This window comes from Hylobates moloch, unplaced genomic scaffold (assembly GCF_009828535.3).
Source record: "Hylobates moloch isolate HMO894 unplaced genomic scaffold, HMol_V3 SCAFFOLD_43, whole genome shotgun sequence".
NCBI lineage: Eukaryota > Metazoa > Chordata > Mammalia > Primates > Hylobatidae > Hylobates > Hylobates moloch.
In genome coordinates, this window is record NW_026652318.1 from 361,632 (window position 1) to 383,981 (window position 22,350).

The window sequence follows — 22,350 nt, forward strand, 5'->3', positions numbered from 1 at the left end:
GGAGTGCAGTGGTGCAATCTCGGCTCACTGCAAGCTCCACCTCCCGGGTTCACGCCATTCTCCTGCCTCAGCCTCTCTGAGTAGCTGGGACTACAGGCGCCCGCCACCACGCCCGGTTAATTTTTTGTATTTTTAGTAGAGACGGGGTTTCACTGTGGTCTCGATCTCCTGACCTCGTGATCCACCCGCCTCGGCCTCCCAAAGTGCTGGGATTACAAGCATGAGCCACCGCGCCCGGCCTAGGCATTATTCTTGATCTACCATTCTATCTATTCCATATTTTATCTTATATTTATAACTTCTTTGTAATAGGTTCACTTCATAATTACATAATTACAATGATTATGTAAACTTTCTATTTTGGCTGATAATTTAAATATAGCAAGACCATGGCATATTTAATTGTTAATAATCGATATTATTATTAGCACTTTCCTTTTATGCCTTTATTGATGCCAGTCAAACCAACAAAAATATTACTTCTCACCAACATTCAGAATCTTCCTCCATTTGCCTTTATTTGCTATACTGTCATCAAAGGGATCAAATATTGTAATGTGATATGATATTGGTGATTAGAGAAGAGATGAATTGTTTCACTATTTCTAAATTGCTCAGTAGTTCAGACATAATACTTTCAAAAATGTTTTCAAATCAAAATAGGTCTACTCCAGTTTGAATGAAAAACATCACTGAAATAATCATACATACATAAGAAAGAAAACTGACGCATGCATATTACCTTATAAGTTTACATTGATAGGAAGTAAAAACCTAAGGTAAAATTGTATTTAAAAGACATAGTCTAATTTTTTTAAAATGTATGCAGAAAGTTATCTAAAAGTTTATTTGGCAAAGATTTAATGTTAAAACAAATAAGACATAAACATATAAAGATTCCTAGTCTTAGAGGCTTAAAATAGTTATTTGCAAGACAGAACTAGGTGCTAAGGAAAATTTAGAGATTATGTAGTTCACAAGAAAGCCAGGTCTGGAGAGGCTGACTGCCTAAAGTTAAGGACAGAACACCAGGATGTGATTTAGGTCAGACTAACATTCCAGGATTCTTTCCATGAAACTAAGCTGCCTTTCACATTTTTGTTTGTTTGTTGAAAGAACATGTGCTCTTTGATTAATTGCAAAGTTACCACTATCTGCTTCCTACCTCTTCCTGGGACTGGTTAAATTGCTTTATCAGTTGTGTTTGAGCCAGCATTACTCTTTTCAGTTCATCTGACTTCCGTTTCATTTCCTTCCTCAAGTCTTCTGAAACTGAATCATTACTGTCAATTTCCTTCTTCAAGCGAAATTCAAATTCTGCAACCAAATTTTTAAGATTTTCAATTTCTTTATCCTTTGACTTAGATTCTTCAGTGTACTGAATATGGGATTTGTGAAGTTTTTCTTTAAGAGCGGTCACTTCCTGCTTTAGATCTCTTGTAGCGCCTGTGATTAAGTCAGATATCTGTAAGATAAATCTCATATTAGCTTGTAGGCAATAGTTTCTAGGTAACCACAGAATTCTTACGGTTTTTAAGAGGTTTATTTTCATTAATCAGTGTACTCACTTGATCAGATGAAACCAAACCCATGACATGCAGGCCTTCAAGATTTTCTTTTTAAAAGACTAAAACATTTATTTTTCTACTTAAAACAGTATCACATTAATCACTTGGGCACTTTTGGAAATATATAAATTTCTGTGACTATATTAAGCTACAAAGGATAGCACAAGTCTTTTTTTTTTGAAACAGGGCCTTGCTCTGTTGTCAAGGCTGGAGCGCAGTGGTGCAGTGGTGTAATCATGGCTCTCAGCAGCCTTGACCTCTTGCGCTCAAACAATCCTACCAATTCAGCCTCTCCAGTAGCTGAATCACAGACTCATGCCACCACACCTGGCTAATTTTTTATTTTTTGTAGGGATGGTGTCTATGTTGCCAAGGCTGGTCTTAAACTTCTGGGCTCAAGCAATCCTCCTGCCTCAGCCTCCCAAAGTGCTGGGATTACAGGTGTGAGCCACTGTGTCCAGCCTCAGCTCAAGTCTTGACAAGTACATCAGGGGACTGTCTGGACCTAACTAGGTTGGCTTTGGGATCTCAAAATGGCTGATTTTTGGGGAATGCAAGGAGGAGAGCACTAGAGTTATACTTTACCCTAACTATACCAATAAATTTTTCTTTAACCTAATTTTTTTCTTTTTTGTATATAATGGTTGGAGGAACTCCAGATACTATGCCTTCCAGAACAGTACTGCCCAACAGAGCTTTCTGTGGTGTTAGAGATAGTCTATGCTATCCAATATGGTAGTCACTAGCCACATGTGACTACTGACAGTGCTGGTAAATGTTTAACAACTGACTCTCAAATAAAAAAAAAAAAAGCAAGATTTGTATCTAATTTCCGTGGTGTAAATACTCTAACCATAGCTCTCAAAAAAGAGTATTGACTATTGAGCACCTGAAATATGACTAATGTGACCAAGGAACTGAATTTAAATTGTATTTAATTTTAATTAATTTAATGGAAACTTTTGTAGCCACATGCGGCTATCATGATGGACAGCACAGTTGTAGAAAACACCTGAATATTCTGAAAATGTACTGTTTCTCAAGGTGGTTCCTCTAGACAAATGAATGAGAGAATAACTTGGAGAAGCTTTTCCTCATAGCATGAAATTCTTTAGAAGGGAAAAGTCCTCTTGTTTTCTTTCTTCTTAAGAAGCAAAACAACGAAACGAGCTGCTTCTAATGAAACATATCCTTATTACTTATGCTAAATTATTGTCATGTTATAAATATTAGCACAACAAGAAACTAGCCCACTAAGAATCTGGAAAACATTCACAGACCAAGGTTCCAAGGACTTTGTGAACTGTTACATAAAAAGAGTTGTGTATCCAAAATTTGTTTCAAATGTTAAATTTACAGAAAGAATAACTTGTGTGAGAAGTCTCTTCACCATAGTTCATAATTCTATAAATTAATATTCTATTATCTTCAATTAATCCAAGAGGGAAGAAGGCCACTGTCAGGTCTGCACAGTGGTTTCCATCACCCAGAGGAGAGCTGACACTGAAATAAAGCAAGTTATCTTTGGAAGAGGAGGTTCACATAACCACAAATATATTTTCATTTTTTAAAAGGCAGTCAACATTTAAAGATCAGGAGGTTCCACTTACAAAATGTGGATTTATGACTTCTCTTGAGAAACTGTAACATCTGGCAAGTTCCAGCTTGCCTGTCTGCATTCTCCTGCTAATGGGATACTGAACCACCCAGGGCTGGAACAGCAGTCACAGAGTGAGAGGAAGAAGAAAGGGGGAGACTCGGTGGAGCCTGGGGCATCACGAGCCAGGAAGCAAGAGGTGAGAACCCTCTAGGGGAGGCAAAACCTTGGGGGAGCCAAGGCTCTAAGCTTGTGGCACATGCTCCATTGCCACAGTAGGATTTCACTTACAAAACACAAGTCCAAAGATAAAATCACTAAGAATATTTTTTTTCTTTTAGAGAAGGGATCTCACTCTGTTGCCCAGTCTGGAGTGCAATGGTGTGATCATAGCTCACAGAAGCCTTGAACTCCTGGGTTCAAGTGAACCTCCTGTATCAGCCTCCCAAGTAGCCAGGAGGGTTAGGGTTCATATTAACTGGTATGAACATATTACAGGTATGAACCACCACACTAGGCTAATTAAATCTTTTTTTTTTTTTAATAGAGACAGAGTCTTGCTATGTTATCTAGGCTGGTCTTGAATGCCTGGCCTCAAGTGATCCTCTTGCCTGGGCCTCTCAAAGTGCTAGGATCACAGGCATGAGCCACCATGCCCAGTAAGATTATTAAGAATTTCAAGGTAGTATCTGCAGAGCAATAAATCCAAAGCACGAGGCCTTTCTGAGTGTGGGACCATGTGCTATTGCACTGGTTGTACACATGTAGCTGGTGCTGCCTGTTGTTCACAATGGACTACTGAAATGGATGTACCATACCTCCTGTACACAAATGTAGAAGCCATTAGGTCTTGTCTGATGCTTAATTAACACAGACTCTTAATGCACGTATTTAAAACGTTATTTCCCCACTAGGTCTTGATTAATACACATACACACATACACACACATACACACTCTACACTCAAGTCCTATAAAAACAGGAAAACCTTAACAAAACCTTTAGTATTTAGAACATACTGTTTAAGAAATTTAGGAGGTGTAATTACATTTTAAAAATATTTCTCTTCATTCAGAAATGTTGAGAATGAAAAATATTTGCAATTAAAGGGTATATGCTTTAGTTGTTGGGAAAATTTTAATTATATAAAACACTTCATTATCTTTCGATGTTGGATATTTGAGGTGTTGAAATATCTAGCCATAATAATTTTTAGTCATATAATTTACAATGTTTAAAAAATAAGTTTATTCCAGTAGAAAAAATCCATACATAGCTGGATTACATGCTTGTATAACTTATCTCAGTTACCCATTCTGGAGAATTAGCCAAACCATCTAACTTGCATAGATAAAACCAAGACACAGTGACCATGAGTGAAAGCTACTGGAATTATAAATACTGTAATGTTCTAAGGCGAAATATACAACATCTGCAGTTTCAAATCTATTAAATAATGATGAACGTCATAATTACAGACCTTCATTTGTAGTTCCTCTTGTTCTTTCTTATACTTTTGGATTATATCTTGGTGTTTTTCTTTTTCAATATTAAGTTGCAATTTTGTTTCTTCCTTAAAGAGAAGAGCTTGCTCTTCAAATTCAACCAAGTGTTGGGCCCTTTCCTTGGCAAGTTCTGCTTCAATCTAGAAATGGCATTTAAAACACATGTAAAACTATTTTACCTTAAAATAAGTACATTAAGCTTATTTTCAAACTCTAAGTTTTAAAACGTTCTGACAATAAATTTTTAATTAAACTATTTAAAAAATTCTAGTGTTCAAAAAAAAGTGTGACTTAGAACTTGGCCCAGAAAAATTGACCTGGTGCCAAATATTCCACCACCTTCTAAGACCTGAAAAATTAGTAGAGGAGTTAGAACTATATGACAGATTTCGGAAATACTAAAAGCTTAATTACTTGCTCATTTATACTATGAACTCAGTCCTTGCCAGCAACTCAGAAAATTGAAGTTTTTGTTTTTTAAGCAAGTTTTGAGGGCCTTAGACTAAGTTCTGCTTAAAACTCAGAGGGAATGCAAAGTCCAAATGTTGATTTTTCAAGTGGCCCTTTCTTGATGGAGGTCATAGAAAGTTTTGAAGTCACAGATTGTCATTTTAATGTGACTAAAGTGGGAAGGATGATTAAATGAAAAGAGTCAGTAATGTCCGTATAGATGGTCCCCATCTTACAATAGTTCGACTTATGATTTTTCGATTTTATAATGGTGAGAAAGCAATATGCATTTTCAGTAGAGACTATACTTCAACTTTTGAATTCTGATCTTTTCCTGGGCCGTTGATATGAAGTATGATACTCTCTGGGATGTTAGGCAGTGTCAGTGGGCCGCAGCTCCCAGACAGCCATGTGATCATGAGGGCAAACAGCTGATACTGTACAGTGGATGTACTGTGTTGCCAGTATTTTTTAGATATTGTGTTTTCACATTCCATCATGTCTACAGAATACCCATTTTTGACTTACAATACCTTCAATTTATGATGGGTTTATCAGGATGTAACCCCACTGAAAGGTGAAGAGCATCTATATCCATACTTTGACTCAGATAGAATTATAATGCTAGAAGGGACCTTAGAAATCCCCTAATTCAATCTCTCATGTTTCCATGAATTGTGGAAAGAATAAGCAAGAACTCTGGATGCAGATGAAGTTGAGTTTAAATCCTGCCTCTTAATCCTGGCTCTACTACTTCCTAACTGAGTGATCTTAAGTTTGTGACTGTAACCCTTCCTGGTAGGGTTATAACTAGTTCCCTTAGGGGTTGTTATGAGGATTAAAGGAGGCAAAGCTTCTGTGTAAAGCTCTAACATGAGTAGGAATTTAATAGTCAGTGGAGAGTACTTCCACACTCTGACCCTTCAGTCTCTACTACTGACTCTATACTAAATGACTGACTGCTGGGTGCCTCACACCTCCAGAAACCGTAACTCACTTCTTCCCCAGAAGGCATTTCCATTTTCAGACAGCACTAAGCATTAGGCAGTTTTTCCTGTAGTTGAGCCAACATCTCTCTCTATGTGGTTTTTAACCATTGGTTTTGGCTCTGCCTACTGAAACAAGAAAAAGAAGAAATCTATGAGAACCGGAGTCATTTACTCCTGGGAGTTCATCTAGAGAGACTGGAAACGGCAATCCCAGTGACAGTCTGGCTCTAGATTTATACTGCGCCAGGATTATAAACTCTAAGAGAGGGTAAAGCCAGGAAAATTGAGAGAAAAACTCACAACTGATTGTGACTGTGTGATTTAGGCCACCAAGACAAGGAAAGAGATCAACCTAAATTTCTCAAGAGAACAATGAAGCCAGGGTACAAGGACACAAATGTTGCTAAGAAAGTTAAAGGAAGCCCTTTACATTAAATAAAATACCAGATGGAAGACTAGCCCCAGTGTGGGGTCAATTCGTTTTATTGTACTGGGTATAGGACTGAGCATCTGCCTTAAGGGAATGTAATTATGTTTATACAGTACTGAGTGCAAAGAGTTATTTTGGCTCTTTCAAAATAGACTTCTGGGTTGTTTGGGATAATAGGCTACTGATGATCTTTTAGCAACATTACAGAATTACAGAATTATTCAGATTGGCTGCTCTCAGACTGCTGAAGACAAAGGAAGTCTCAGGGGGCACTCAGAAAAAAAGAAGATATTCCTCTGAATTTCAGGTACTTAAATCCACTTTGCCTCCTGGTAGCCATTTAGATAATTCACAGGTGCCTCCAATGAATTGCATGGCCCAGAAATCTTGTAACAACACTCTTCCCAAAGCCTGTTTCTCTCCCTTATTTCAGGACACGGCTCTACCAACCATCTAGTTACTCAAGTTAGTGATTAGAACATCATCTTTCATACCTCTCTCCTTTACCCTCCCCACCCAGTCCAACACAAAATCTTATTCATTTTACCTTCAAAAGATGCTTTGCATCCATTTCTCTATGTCTCAACTTTCATCAGCACTTCCTGATCACCTAGTTCTGGCCACCATCACTTCCTGACCAGCCTCCTTACTTTCACTCCTGCTTCACTCCAACCCATGCTACTACACACAGCACAGTATTCTTTACAAAGTATAAATTAGATTTTTTTATTCCTTCTTCGTGGTTTCTCAATGCATTAATATATCAAAACTCCTGTATATAACCTTTTACGGGGCCACTACTAGCTCATATGACACCTTTGTGTAAACTGACAAAACACTCCTTCCTTAGATGAAAACAGTCTCATGCCAGTCATAGGACTTGATGAGCAGAGTACAGGCTAGATTCCAGCTCCCTTTGCTGCCTTGGCCTGTTGCAGGGTGCAACTTAAACACTGTGTATGGTGGCAGTCCTGGATTCCTCCAGTCTGACTTCCACTACCTTTCTCATTTGATCACTGTGCTTTGGCCACACTGGCATAGATAAGTCAAGAATATATGAAAGGAGAAACCAAATGAAAAACATTTGGAAAAATTGTAAGGTATAATATTAATATAAAAGTTAATAATCAATAACATTCCATTATTAATTAAATTAATAATAATAGTCACATAGTTCTTGTTAATAGTAACCAATAAGTGAATAACATAAGCATTAATAGTTCATAAGATGCTCTGGCACTATTAATAAAAACCAACAAACTATTTTGAGAAGCTCTAGAAAAATGTGTATTGAGGTGCTAAAATATCAAGTATTTTTTAAAATCTTGTGTGGTTAGGCCGGGCGTGGTGGCTCACGCTTGTAATCCCAGCACTTTGGGAGGCCAAGGCGGGCGGATCACAAGGTCAGGAGATCGAGACCACGGTGAAACCCCGCCTCTATTAAAAATACAAAAAAATTAGCCGGGCGTGATGGCGGGCGCCTGTAGTCCCAGCTACTTGGAGAGGCTGAGGCAGGAGAATGGCATGAACCCGGGAGGCGGAGCTTGCAGTGAGCCGAGATTGCGCCACTGCACTCCAGCTTGGGTGACAGAGCGAGACTCCGTCTCAAAAAAAAAAAAAAAAAAAATCTTGTGTGGTTAATTAGTAGAGCCCAATAGCTATTTTAGGACAAAACGACATCTTTCCAAATATGGACTGATTGCTCAAATTAAGACAGTGAGAATATATGCAAACTTGGTGGAACAAGACAAAAATTAGATGACAGAAGGACTTTAGAAGAACCTTCAAAAAAAGTTTTCAAAAATTATTATGGAGATTAGGTCAATTAGAAAATCAGCAGGGTCCCTTTGATGAAGTTGAAACAAAGCATTCAGGGAAGAAAAGGTGATGGCTGATGGCTTGAATGAGCTGAATGTTCTGTTTTACTCGAGTTAGAAAGCAAGATCTTCTTGCCCCTGAACTATTCCTTGAACTACTGTAGGTAAAGAGAGAAAACAAGGAAGGAATAAATATACGGACAGTGGGAAAGAACAAGCACTGTAGACAAAAGCGAGAAGAATGATTGACTATTACCAGCTTTGTTTTTAATTTGCACAATCTGAGAAAAAGAAGCAAAGTGATGAGTTTTCACATGGGATTTCAAACATTTAGGAAAGCTGCAGTGGGATCCTAAGAGCCATCTGAATGTGTTGACGTGTTAGCACAGAGAAATGAGATTACTGGTTCCTTCATGATCTGATTAGTTTGAACAAAATGATGAGCCCATAAACACAACGATTTGCTTAAGGGGTACATTATTTGCCTTTGAGTAGGTGCATTCATGCCAAATTGCCATGTTTTTATTTTTAAAAATTGATAGGAGCTGATAATTTAAAATATTTTAGATGACAGGAGTTATGTTTGAGCAAAATAAATAAATTTGTTGATGGTATACATATAAAGCATGAACCACTTTATACAATAACTAATAGTAATTTTGATAACGGGAAAATTATGATTTCTAAAAAAGTATGAATAATATTAACTTAAGAATTACACAAAGTAAAGTCAATTATTATCTTTGTACACATCCCAGGTTTTAATTATTTGTGGTTTTTACTTATCTATATCCTCTTCTGGCTCAAACTCCACCTCCTTGGTGAAGGCCTCGGGATGACTCCAGAGCATTCGGAGCATTGTTTTTAAATTTCTTTTGTATTTGTTGTTGAAATGCATAATTAGTATTTTATAAAATCTGTATTTAATACCAATATGCAAAATACTGCCTTTTCACTATTTTCCAAGCGAGGTCTTTGCAGTTGACTTTGTTATTATCATTTTTCTTATTGAACATGGAGCCAAACACCATGTTATGATATGACCATTTATTACTCAATGATACCTTTAAAACCAAAGGGAATTTTATATGCCAAAGTAGGAATCAAATAATTTGCTTATATTTGATATGCATCTATAATTTTTAAAGATATATCTCCTAAAATAAATTATTGTACTATTTTACAAAAATTAAAAATGAATACCGATTGCAAATTATTACGGTACTTTAGATTATTTCTGAAATAGCTACTGAATAAATAATAAAAGCAGATGATTATTCGAAACAGAATTTGCAGTTAAAAAATGAATGCTAAGGAATCAGAATATGTAGGCTGCAGGTCAAATCCTGTCAAGAACTATGTGAACTTAGGATGGAAGGAGAGAATGTTCACTGAGTAAATGAATACAAGCTAGGGCGGTATGGTATAGGACACTTTCTATATATTAACTCTTCTAATTCTTACAACTCTGAGAATAACATAGAATAATAGAAGTATTACTCCCACTGTCTAGATTAAGAAATAGGCTCAGAGAAGCGAGTAACTTCACCAAGATCGTAGAGCAACTACAAGGTGGAAACAATATTTATATTCAGGTGTTGCTGGTGAACTCTATAGCTCAGTGTGTTTAGTTTTTTTTTCATGTAACCTGTCTCCCCCACCCCTACATCTATACAGCATAGTGGGCTCAGGGCATGGACTTGGTATTTATTTAGTTTCAAAATATTTGAGGATTGTCCAGATAACTTTCTGCTAACGATTTCTAATTTTATTTCATTGTGGTCAGAGAAAATACTTTGTATGATGTGAATCCTTTTAAACTTATTGAGACTTATTTATAAGCCAAAATATGGTTGATTTTGGTAAAAGGTTCACGTGCACTTGAGAAGAATGTGTATTCTGCTGTCAAACTGAGAATTCTATAAATATAATTTAGGTCAAGTTTGTTAACAATATCGTTCAATATATCTGTTAATTAATTTATACCATTTTCCATTGTATAAATCCTTACTGATTGGCTATTTTTCTATCAATTATTGAGAGAAAGAATTGATATCTTAGGCTCTAATTAGTGAATTTATTTCTCCTCACAGTTCTATCAGTTTTTGCTTCATGTATTTGTAAGCTCTGTTTTTAGGTGAATGAACATTTAGGGTTATTATGTCCTTCTGGTGAACTGACCCCTTTGTTATTATTAAATATCTTCCTTTAATCCTAGCAAAATATTAAGTATTCTGACTTCTTGCTATGAAATCTACTTTGCTGATGTAATATAGCTACTCCAGCTTTCTTTTTTTTTTTTTTTTTTGAGACAGAGTCTCGCTCTGTGGCCCAGGCTGGAGTGCGGTGGCCTGATCTTGGCTCACTGCAAGCTCCACCTCCTGGGTTCATGCTATTCTCCTGTCTCAGCCTCCCAAGTAGCTGGGACTACAGGTGCCTGCCACCACGCCCAGCTAATTTTGTTTTTTTTTTTTTTTTTTTGTATTTTTAGTAGAAATGGGGTTTCACTGTGTTAGCCAGGATGGTCTCCTTCTCCTGACCTTGTGATCCGCCCGCCTCGGCCTCCCAAAGTGCTGGGATTACAGACGTGAGCCACTGCGCCTGGCCTCCAGCTTTCTTTTGATTTGTGTTTCCATTCTTTACTTTTAATCTATTGTGTTTTTATCTTAAAGTGCATTTCTTGAGAGCTTATTTAGAAGTTCTAGCAGGGGAGGAGCACAGCTACTCGTATACCCTTTACAGAAGAATGGTTCTCCTCTATCAAGGAAGGTAATCCTCTTCCACCAGAACACGTGCAGCTTCAAGAAGGTCACATATAGAGCAGTAAGGGAGGATGGGGACACCTGCTTAGCCAGCCAGATCAGCCAAATCAACCCTGGCAATCAACAGGGTGACAGATGTCGCAGCCAGGTCTCCCTCACATCCTAAAGTACATTTCTTATAGGCAACATATAGTAAGGTGTTGCATTTTTATCTAAGATAAACATCTCTGCCTTTTTAATAGAATATTTAGACCAGAGCTTAGCCAACTACGGCCCACAGACTAAATTCAGCCATGCCCATTCATTTGTATATTGTCTATGGTTGCTTTTATATGTTACAATGGCAGGGTTGAATGGTTGTGACAGAGACTGTAGGTCATACAAAACCAAAAATATTAACTAACTGGTCCTTTATAGAAAAAGTTTGCTGATCTCTGGTTTAGATCATTTCCATTTAATGTGATTATTGATATAATTATCTTTAAATCTACTATCTTGCTATGTTTTCCATTTGGCCCATCTCATCTTTTTTCTCTTTCCCTTATTTTCCTGTCTTCTTTAGGACTGATATTTTAAAATTCAATTTTGTCTCCTTTATTGGCTTATTATCTATAATTTTAGGGTTTGGAGAATATGTCTTTAATTCAATACAGTCTACTTTCTAATGACATATCACTACATGTATTGTATAAGAATCTCACAGTAATATATTTCCACTTCTACTCTCTCAGCCATTGTGTTATTATTGTCATATATTTTGCTTCTATGTTATAAATCTCATCAATTATATTTTTAAAAATTTAAATAATGAAAAAACACCCCACATCTTTACCCACAGTGTTACCATTTCTGGTTTTCTACATTCCTCTGTGTAGATCCGTATTTCCATCTGGTATAGCTTTCCTTCTGACTAAAGGACTTCTTTTAACATTTTTTACAGCATGGGTCTATTGGTAATACACTTTTTCAGTGCTTTCTGAAGAAGTCTCCATTTTACTCTCACATTTGAAAGATATTTTCACTTGGTATGAATTCTAGGTTGACAGCTTTCCTCATTGCCCCCATAACTTTCTTTTAGTACTTTCAATCCTACTATCTTTTTGCTTGCATTGTTTCTGATTAAAAAAAAAAAAATCTGCTGTCTTCTTTCCTCTCTATATAAGGTCTTTAAAAAAATCCAAATGCTTTAAAATATTTCTTTTTATTACTGTTTTGGACAACTGGATTATAATTTCCCTTGGTGCACTTGGTTTCTTGTGCCTGAGGCTTATTGAGCTTCTTAAAATTGTGGGTGTTTAGTTTTCATTAAATTTGTAAAACTTTCAGTCATTATTTCTTCAATTTTCTTTTGTTCCCTCTTCTGTCTCTTGTCCTTCAGGAATTTCAATTACACATATATTGGGCCTCTTGAATCTGTCTCATGGCTCACTGATGTTCTTTTTGAGTGTTTTTTTTGTTTGTTTTTGTTTTGGAGTCTATTCTATCTTGTTTTATTTAAAAAGTTTTTCTATTGCTGTGTCTTCAAGTTCACGAAGCTTTTCTTCTGGAATGTCTAATCTGCCATCAGTCCAATCCAGTGTACTTTTAATTTCAGATAATCTAGTTTTCATCTCTCAAAACTCAGTAACTGGTCTTTTTTATGTCTTACATTTCTCTACTTAACATGGTCAATTTTTTCGTTAGCCTCTGGATATATGGAATACAGTTATCATATTTGTTTTAATGTCTTTTCTGCTAATTCTCACTTCTGTGCCTTTCTGGGTCAGTTTTTATTTATTGATTTTTCTTTTCATTTTGAGCCCTATTTACTTGTATATTCCCATGGATGGCAATTTTTCACTGGATTCCAGACATTGTTAACTAACCTTGTTTGGTGCTAGATATTTTTGTATTCCTATGAATATTCTTGAGCTCTGTCCTAGGATGCAGTTCAGTTTCTTGAAATCAGCTTGATTATTTTAGGTCTTCCTTTTAAAATGTATTAGGCAGAATCAAATCAGCATTTCATCTAGGGCTAATTATTCTCAACTTGTGATGCAAGACCCTTTTGAGCACTCTACCCAGGGCCTTATAAATTACAGGTTTTCCAGTCTGGCTGATGGAAATGCAAATTACTGGCCATGTGCGAGTATTCAATACTCTCTCTGGCTTGGTCTGTCTCTGACTTTATGTCATTTTCCCACATGTACACATTGATCATAAACATATGTGAGGCGGACTTTTTGTAGATCACCAGTGTTCTTCCTCTGTGCAGCTCTCTCCTGTGAACACTATCCATGAACTTTAGCCACCATGATCTCCCAGGACTCTGCAAGGTTTCCTCAACTCAAAGAATCTGACAAGCTCAAACTAGATTCCCACTCCCTGCACCATGAACTGAAATTTCTTTCAGGGCACTAAGTTATGGCCATCACAGGGCTCACCTTGTTTGTCTTCTGTTTCCAAGAATCACTGTCTTTCATTGCCTGATGTCCAATGTCTTGAAACCATTGTTTTCTATCATTTCCTCACTGTTTTATTTGTTTTAGGTGGGAGGGTAAATTTGGTCCCTGTTACTCCATCTTGGCCAAATGCAGAAATATGGAACTTTGTATTTAGATAAATGGAGGTTGATTCTCAGCTCATTTCCTGCCTTTATAACTTTGGCAAATTACCTAACTTCTCTAAGTCTTTTTTTTTATGTGCAAAATGGAAATAATAATGTCATAATAATGAAAATTACATTATTAATGGAGACAATTTTTGTTATCTAGACTAGTGGTTTATGAGATGATCTCTGCAGGCCACTCGTGATCTAAAATTTTCAGATTTTATTAATTTAATTTCTAAAACTGCGTTTTTAAAAATATAAAAATTAAAACATGTCCTCAATATTCCTTTTAGCCATATTTATTATGCATAAATTAAAATTGATATTTTATAAATAACATCATCTGTGTCACATTTTATATGTCAGAAATTATCCCTTTTAATTTTAATAATACCATACTAAAACGCATTAGGAATTAGTAGGTCATTTGGTTCTTTAATTTTGAAAACTAATTTGAGATTTTTTTTTTGTCTCCCTTCAAAATTGAAATTGACTATTTCTTGAAGTAAACTTTTCTCACCTGCATTTTCACTCTCAATCTAGTTGCTTCAGCCAAGAAATAAGGTTTTGTTTGTTTAACTACTGGTTTCTCAAAAGCTCTATGTACTATTTTAAATGAGGTCATTAGTGCAATTCTAAAACGTTCTTAAGTGTGATGTCTTGATGATAATCTAAGAAAATATTTGCTTAGAATTTGCTTATTGCACTAAAAAGTGATAGTGATTAAATAATGTGAGTTGATTATGTAAGCAGTGTGGCTATAGGATTTTTTAATTACAAAATTTTAACTAAATAGTAACAATATTGTACATTTAAAACCAATTTTAAAGGTTCAGCATCCACATTAATTTGCTTTCTTCAAGTAGTAGTACTTGAAATAAATAAAAATCCATGACAATTAGTAAATATGCAGTTATTTTTAAATGTGCCATCCTTGTTGCATAGCAACTATTGATCTTATTATGTGCTTTTTACATACTCTAAAATAATTAAGCACAGACACAAATTGCTATCTACTTTTTTGCATGTTAAAACCATTTAAGCCATGAAGTTTATTTTAATATGTGTATTATATATTTGTAAAAAGAACATTTCATTCTTTGGCAAAGGCACAGTGACCCAAGAAGGAGATGACAATGTCATATTAATGATTCTCCTTTCTCATGAGAAGACTTTTAGAGAACTTTTTATTCATAGTCTCAATAGCTAACACAGCCAAGGCATAATTATTAGTCCTTTGCTTTTCTGGTCTGGATCTTGATTTACTGCTAGCTAAATGATAACATTTATTAACAAGAAGTCATGCCCTTTCAACCAAATGAAATGTCCATTTATACTATAGAAAATTATACATGCCAAAATACCTCTGCAATATAATTAATTCATTAGAAAGATATCATGGTCCTAGCAAGAACTTATAGAATATTATATAGAATCATTTTTACCACCAAATTAACTTAATAGCATAAAGCAAGAACATAAATGCTTTTATATGTCAGATGCTAACACTAACTTGTTTTACTCTGTGTTAGCACCTCAAGGACAGGGTACAGTGAACAGAAGCACTAGAGGGGATCATAAACAGAGACCTTTTCTCCAGTGAAGTGTATCTGAAAACCCCTAGTGGGGTGTGAATATGGAGATGGGAAATTTCTACAAAAGCAAAAGCAGGAAAGTTTACTCCATCATACTAAGAGAAGGAGCTCAGGAGTTTGAGAAGAGGAATGACTCTCTCTGAATCCTTATCCACGTTAATTCCATTAGTAAAATTTCTGAGTCAAAAGATGGGAAGTTTATAATATCTCTTGGTACATATTGACAAATTGCTTTCCGAAAATGTTGCTTTAATTTCTAGTCCCTTAAAGAGCAGGTATGAGAGACGATCTCACTAGATCTTAACCACAGTGTTAAACTATTCTATCAGTTGGATGGATAAACAATCTTTCACGGCCGGGCGCGGTGGCTCACGCTTGTAATCCCAGCACTTTGGGAGGCCGAGGCGGGCGGATCACGAGGTCAGGAGATCGAGACCACGGTGAAACCCCGTCTCTACTAAAAATACAAAAAAATTAGCCGGGCGTAGTGGCGAGCGCCTGTAGTCCCAGCTACTCGGAGAGGCTGAGGCAGGAGAATGGCGTGAACCTGGGAGGCGGAGCTTGCAGTGAGCCGAGAGCACGCCACTGCACTCCAGCCTGGGCGACAGAGCAAGACTCCGTCTCAAAAAAAAAAAAAAAAAAATCTTTCGTTGTTCTAATTTGAATATGTTGGATTATACAAAATAGGGCTGATAATCTTCTTTTTCAATTTTTAAACAGATTGGTAAGAATAAGGAAAGTAAGTAAGTGTAGACCCGTCAGTTGAATACCCTGAGGCTAATAAAAATGAGAAAGAATTAAAGAAGCTGGGCCTTAGAGAAGAAGGAAAAGAAAAGGCCTATACTACAAAATAAAACAAAATAAGAATGAGACACAAATAGCAACGGTAGTCCATATTCTCCAATTTTGTTTTGGCCCATGTGGTACTATTGTTACAGTGATTATTTTATTACTTCGTGACTATGTACCCTGATGGACAAGGGAAGGGGTACTTATTTTTAGAGGGCTACTATTGGCTGAGTATGGCCAACTGTTTGAAGATTGGAAATGAAAGTGACATATTTAAAATTGTTCTGAGGCAGCAAGAATACCTAAAGGGTTTCAGTATGCTGGATGGCAGAGTGAGGGATTCCTGGTAGAGATGTTAGTTTGAAGGAGGCCACTGCTTGTTGCTGAGGTTACAAGTTATGGGGTCCAATCCCCAAGGAGAAGAATCTGATAAAACCCAAACAAGTTGTCAGGACTTCAGTCAAACAATCTGAATTTTGGTGACCAGCTCCATTTCTAGAGGAAAATTTAAGACATAATAAGAAAACTAAGGCAGAAGGCCAGTGCTAGGCATAGATACCAGTCACAGAAGAGAATGAGTTGGGAATGCTTTGGGTCAGTGTGTAGAACAGGGCCCAGGGATCAATCAAGGAGTACTGGAAGTTTACGGCAGAAAGATGACTGCTTTTAACTCATTGACTAGAGCTTTGGATGGTCTGAGAAGGTACGGACTAACAATTTTTAAAATATTACTTTTATTATTTAAAATTATGAAAGTAATACCTATTCATTGTTGAAACTTTGAAAACTATAAAAAAGTCCAAAGACCAAAACCAATGCAATTTTTTTTGTTCTCTAACAGCAAACATTTCTCTGTAAATAATAGCAAGCTAAATGCTTATTCATTTTACTTTGTCAGGGTATATATGTCAAAAGTCCAAAACCAAATAATTCTAAGTCATTTTCCATTCTTTTATCTTCTTATAGCAGAAGAAGAGAAGTTGTAAGAATTATTTCCCTGGTTTTAAGAATATGATCAAATGTAGATTGTGACAGTTGATGGGGAAATAAGAAAATATTTAAAAGCCAAAAAAATGCTTTTGCATGAGAACCAAGAGCTATCTTACAAGATTCCAAAATGTGTTATAATTTTTTATTTTCCATTATGTTGTCTAATATTTTGGAAAAGACACATTCCATAAGCATGCCTGGTCTAGGAAATTCCAGAACGAATCAAAAGTGTGCATAGAAGCAAATAAATCTATCTAGAAGAGTCTTCTGACAAATGGTCAGAATTTTTAAAAAGCAGATAGGTTGCATGCTGATGAAAGCCACACTACCATTACCTTCTCCTTCCAGTTATCATCACTCAGCAGCTTCTGTCTAAGGGTTTCTTGCAGCTGCTCGATGCTTTTCTGATGTGAAATCAGCATCAATTCCCTGAAAATCATAAACCCGACAAATGAGTCAATACTTACCCCTAACACAATTCCTAAGTTGTAGTTCCTGGGTCAGAAGATAGTACTTCAAAACTTAGTCTGTTTATTTTCTTCAGCAGTATATATGCTGCTACTACATATCATTTTAACTATTAACAGCAATTTACAAGTGCTGCATATATGGTATTTTTCCCAGGCTTAATTTTTGCTTAATAAGTAATAAGATATTATTTTGGCAATAAACACTAACTACATATGCAGAGTCACAAATACAATAAAATGTCTTCTGGCTGTTCATATGTGCAAAAAATAAAATAAAATGTTGTAAGTTGTGGTTCAAAAAGTATAAGACTAAATTCTAAAATAGCACCAGACAATATTTGGTTTCTTTAAAAAAGGAAAATATGTTGGGATATGCCATTAAGCCAATACATGTTAGCAGTTCCTGTGAAATTTTCTTTTCTTTTACTTATCTCAAATATTGATAGGAACAAACCAAATTAAGTAGAGAGATGTGTGATGTTAGGGATGCAATATAGCATAAAACATATTAGAAACTGGAAAACATAAAGATCACTTTATTATCTTAATCCATATAAGCAGATCTTAATGCTTAGCTTGTGGTCCTCTGGATGGAAGTAAGGACAGGAAGAAATTAAAGAGAGAATTTCACAGGGGCACTGAAATTAAGATAAAAAATCAATAGTAGCAGCAAAAGTATGCTTATTGATCAGGGATCCCTCCTCCTTGCATGATCACTATGACTCTTCCCATGTTCTATGTATGTGATTCTTCTCTATTGCTCATTCATTCTTCTAATCCGTTTGTTTTTCATCACTCTCTTACTTTTAGCTCTGACCCTTCTGCAAAAACCTGTGACTTTCATTTATAATTGCATGTTCAACTTCTCCACCCTAATGACCCATCAACACCAAAAATTTTATACATCAAAAACCAAAATAAACATCATCTCCTACAATCTTTCCTTTCCTCCTGACTTCTGAAAACCTTCAAGGATCATTTCTGAAGGTTTGAATCATCTCTGACATTTCTTTCTCTCTCTTTTACTACAACCATGCAGTAGCAAGTTCTATATAGTCTACTTCTTTGGGGTACCTCAAACTATTTCCTCCTTTCCTGATACCAAGACCCAAGATAGGCAGAAGAAAGTAAAAAATATCAGAGTTGTAATCAATGGACAACAGAAAAACAATAGACAATATCAGTGAAACAAAAATTTGTTTCTTTGAGATCAATAAAATTAATAAACTTCAAGGTAGACTAATCAGGAATAAAAAAGAGAAGTCAGAAATTACTAATATCAGAAATAAGAGGGATGATACTACTACAGATCCCTCAGATATTAAGATGATAATAGAGAAATATTATGAGCAGCTTTATAATAAATATTATGAACAGTTTTATGTCATTAATTTTGACAACTCTGATGAAATGGACAAAATTTTTAAACAAACTACCAAAGCTCACTAAAGAAGAAATAAATAACATGAATAGTTGATAATTATGGTAAGTTTAATTTACTATGAATGTTCTAAACTTACATGTGCCTATTAAAATAGCCTCAAAATATATAAAGCAAAACTTGATATAATTTAAGAAATTCTTAAATCCACACCTTAGTGGTAGAATCTACCATAGATTTCTCAGTTATACACAGATCAGCCCAGGACCACCACATATGTCAATGGAAGTATAAACTGCACAACTCCAGACTGTTATGGTGAATGTCTTTGCTATAGTTGTGTAATGTAGCAATCCAGGGTCAAGCAAACAAATAGTTAATTAAAGATATAGGAGATTTAAGGTTCATAAGATAGATTTAAGGTTCACATCTAGAACCTTGTACACAATTAGTGGATAAATACATCATTATTTTCCAGCTTATATGGAATCGACCACTTCTAGGACAAAAAGTAAGTTTTAGCTAATTTCAAACAATTGTTATACTATAACCTGCATTGTTCAATATGGCAGCCACTAGCTTCATGTAACTATTTTTTTTTGTTTTTTTGAGACGGAGTCTCGCTCTGTCGCCCAGGCTGGAGTGCAGTGGCGCAATCTCGGCTCACTGCAAGCTCTGCCTCCCGGGTTCACGCCATTCTCCTGCCTCAGCCTCTCCGAGTAGCTGGGACTACAGGCGCCCGCCACCACGCCCAGCTAATTTTTTTTTTTTGTATTGTTTAGTAGAGACGGGGTTTCACCGTGGTCTGGATCTCCTGACCTTGTGATCTGCCCACCTCGGCCTCCCAAAGTGCTGGGATTACAAGCGTGAGCCACCACGCCCGGCCTGCCTCATGTAACTATTGAGCAGTTAAAATGTGGCCAGTTCAAGTTAAGATGTGCTATAAATGTAGAATACATACCAATTTGAAAATTTAGTACAAAATATCTAAAATACCTGTGATAACATTTTAAGACAATTACATATTTAAATAATATTTTGGATAGTTTGAGTTAAATAAATTATTAAAATTGATTTTACTTGTTTATTTTTAGTCTTTAATGTGGCAACTAAGCATTTTAAAATTACATATGTAGAAGTATAACATAATACTTCTATAGAATAGCACTGAGATAATGTATATTCCATGAAAACAAAATGTCAGTAACAAAAGATAAATAGGTTCAAGTATTTTTAAAATTTTTTAAATGTATTTTTGAATAGCTCATGAGTCAAATAAAAATCATAATTGGTATTTGAAAATACTTCGAACTGAACAATAATGAAATTATTAATTACTATCAAAACAAATGGAATAAGGCTAGAGCAGAATAGATAAATTGTGGTATACCTTAGCACACAATATAGATGAAGAAATGAATAATCCTCAGCTACATAAAACTTTATAAACAAGTCTCAGGAACATAATATTGAGCACAAAGAACAAATTAGAATGATACATATGGAATGATTTTATTTATGTGAAGATAAAATACATACAAAATCTAACATTTTTTAGGAATACAAACATGCTTGGTAAAATTATAGAGAGAAACATGGACACAATAGATGCTATCTGTAGGTTTTTGTAGATGCTCTTTATCAGTTTTAGGAAGTTTCCTTCTATTCCTCATTTGTTGAGAACCACAGAACACAGGCCGGTGGTTTTCTCTGAGGAAGGAGAGAATGAGATGGAATTGGGGAGAAGCAAAAGAAAACTTCAAAGATAATGGTAAGGTTCTTTTTCCTAAACTGAGTGGTTGATACACAGATGTTCACTGTATTGTAGTTCTTTATATTTGATACCTATACAAACCTTCAATGTATCTACTCAAAATTTATTAAAAAAACCAATTATTGATATAGCCAGAGGACAGAGTAGAATGTATATGTGGAAGAAAGAGAATTCAAGGTAAAAACCAAGGTGAAGCAATGTGCAGGTGACTTGTAGGTCACTCTCCTGTGTGATGGGCTTTACTGTCCTCTCTGAACAACGCAGTGTCATCCAGCCCTGGAGACAAAGAGGTGAATTAGGAAGGGAGAGTCACTGTTCAAATTGTGCTCAAAATCCAGCAAATGTAAAAGGGAGATCTATTAACGTGTGAGGCAGACCCAGCAGGCTTGATGCTTGCACATTAGTCTTTAGGCTGGAAAAATGGAAGTGAAGAAAAAGGAATAAAGAATGAGGACAGCAAAAGTGAGATTACATCAAAAATTTTACTCAGGGCTTTCTTCCAAGTATCTGGCCATTCCTGTCTCCTTTGCAGAGTCATCTTCCTCTAATGCAATCTAGCTGCTGACAACTCCCAAATTTTATCTCCAGTTCAGATCTCTTCCTGAGTATCTGATTCATGTATCCAACTCTCCACCTGACTGTTTTATTTTAGAAACACGTTAAGTTTAACGTGTATATACTCTCAGCGGCTTACAATATCAAAGTTTATTTTTCTTGGATTATGTGTTATCTGCTTCCTTGCTCCACATTTTGTAGCAGGATATAGCCCAGGGAGCAGCTCTTACTTGAGAATGCTGTTATTGCGGCAAGAAACAAAACAAAACAAAGCCAAAACATAGAATCTCTTAAAGCTTCTGCTTAGAATTGGTATATATCACTTCTCTCACATTTCAATGGTAGAACAAATCAATTGACCAAGTCTGATAGTAATCAGGTGTAGATAGCATAGTCCTCTCACTGGGAGGTGCACTGTAAGTCACCTGACTGGCACCAATGGACTCCATCACAACTCTGAAATCCCACGGGAAGCCTACCCTAAAGGAGGGGAACATTTCTTGCTTGGACTGTGATTCTTTTTACTGGCAGTAATTTCTAAGTTCAATTTTTGCCACAGCTCCTAGCTTTCCTCTCTGAAATGTGCCTCTTTTTCATTATCTGGCTTGGCCATATCTGAAGAAGCTATTAGGTTTTGCCCTTGGGACACCAACAGCTTTCTCAACTTCCTTATGGTCTGTAGATGGTGGGTGGTTAAGGGGGTTGCCTCTTTGTTTGTTTGTTTATTTATTATTATTATTATTTTTGAGACAGAGTCTTGCTCTGTGGCCTAGGCTGGAGTGCAGTGGCGCGATCTCGGCTCACTGCAAGCTCTGCCTCCCGGGTTCTCGCCATTCTCCTGCCTCAGCCTCCTGAGTAGCTGGGACTACAGGCGCCCGCCACCACGCCTGGTTAATTTTTTTTGTATTTTTTAGTAGAGACGGGGTTTCGTCGTGTTAGCCAGGATGGTCTCGCTCCCGACCTCATGATCCGCCCACCTCGGCCTCCCAAAGTGCTGGGATTACAGGTGTGAGCTGCCGCTCCCAGCCGCCTCTTTGTAATCCATCACTCCTGCCCCTCTCCTCCAGGCAATCATGCTTTGGTTTCTG

General features: G+C 36.2%; 1 protein-coding gene across 6 annotated transcripts in view; it reads right to left on the minus strand.

Annotated features, from left to right (window-relative positions):
* Positions 1 to 22,350, minus strand: part of LOC116463588 (interaptin-like) — a 219,295-nt gene that overhangs the window by 19,328 nt on the left and 177,617 nt on the right. For all 6 annotated transcript variants that reach the window (XM_058434747.1, XM_058434745.1, XM_058434749.1 and 3 more), the window contains 3 exons: positions 17,418 to 17,511; positions 4,646 to 4,810; positions 1,166 to 1,465 (listed from right to left, as the gene is read on the minus strand). In XM_058434747.1, the coding sequence (XP_058290730.1) occupies positions 1,166 to 1,465; positions 4,646 to 4,810; positions 17,418 to 17,511 (559 nt within the window). The remainder of the gene's footprint in view (positions 1 to 1,165; positions 1,466 to 4,645; positions 4,811 to 17,417; positions 17,512 to 22,350) is intronic.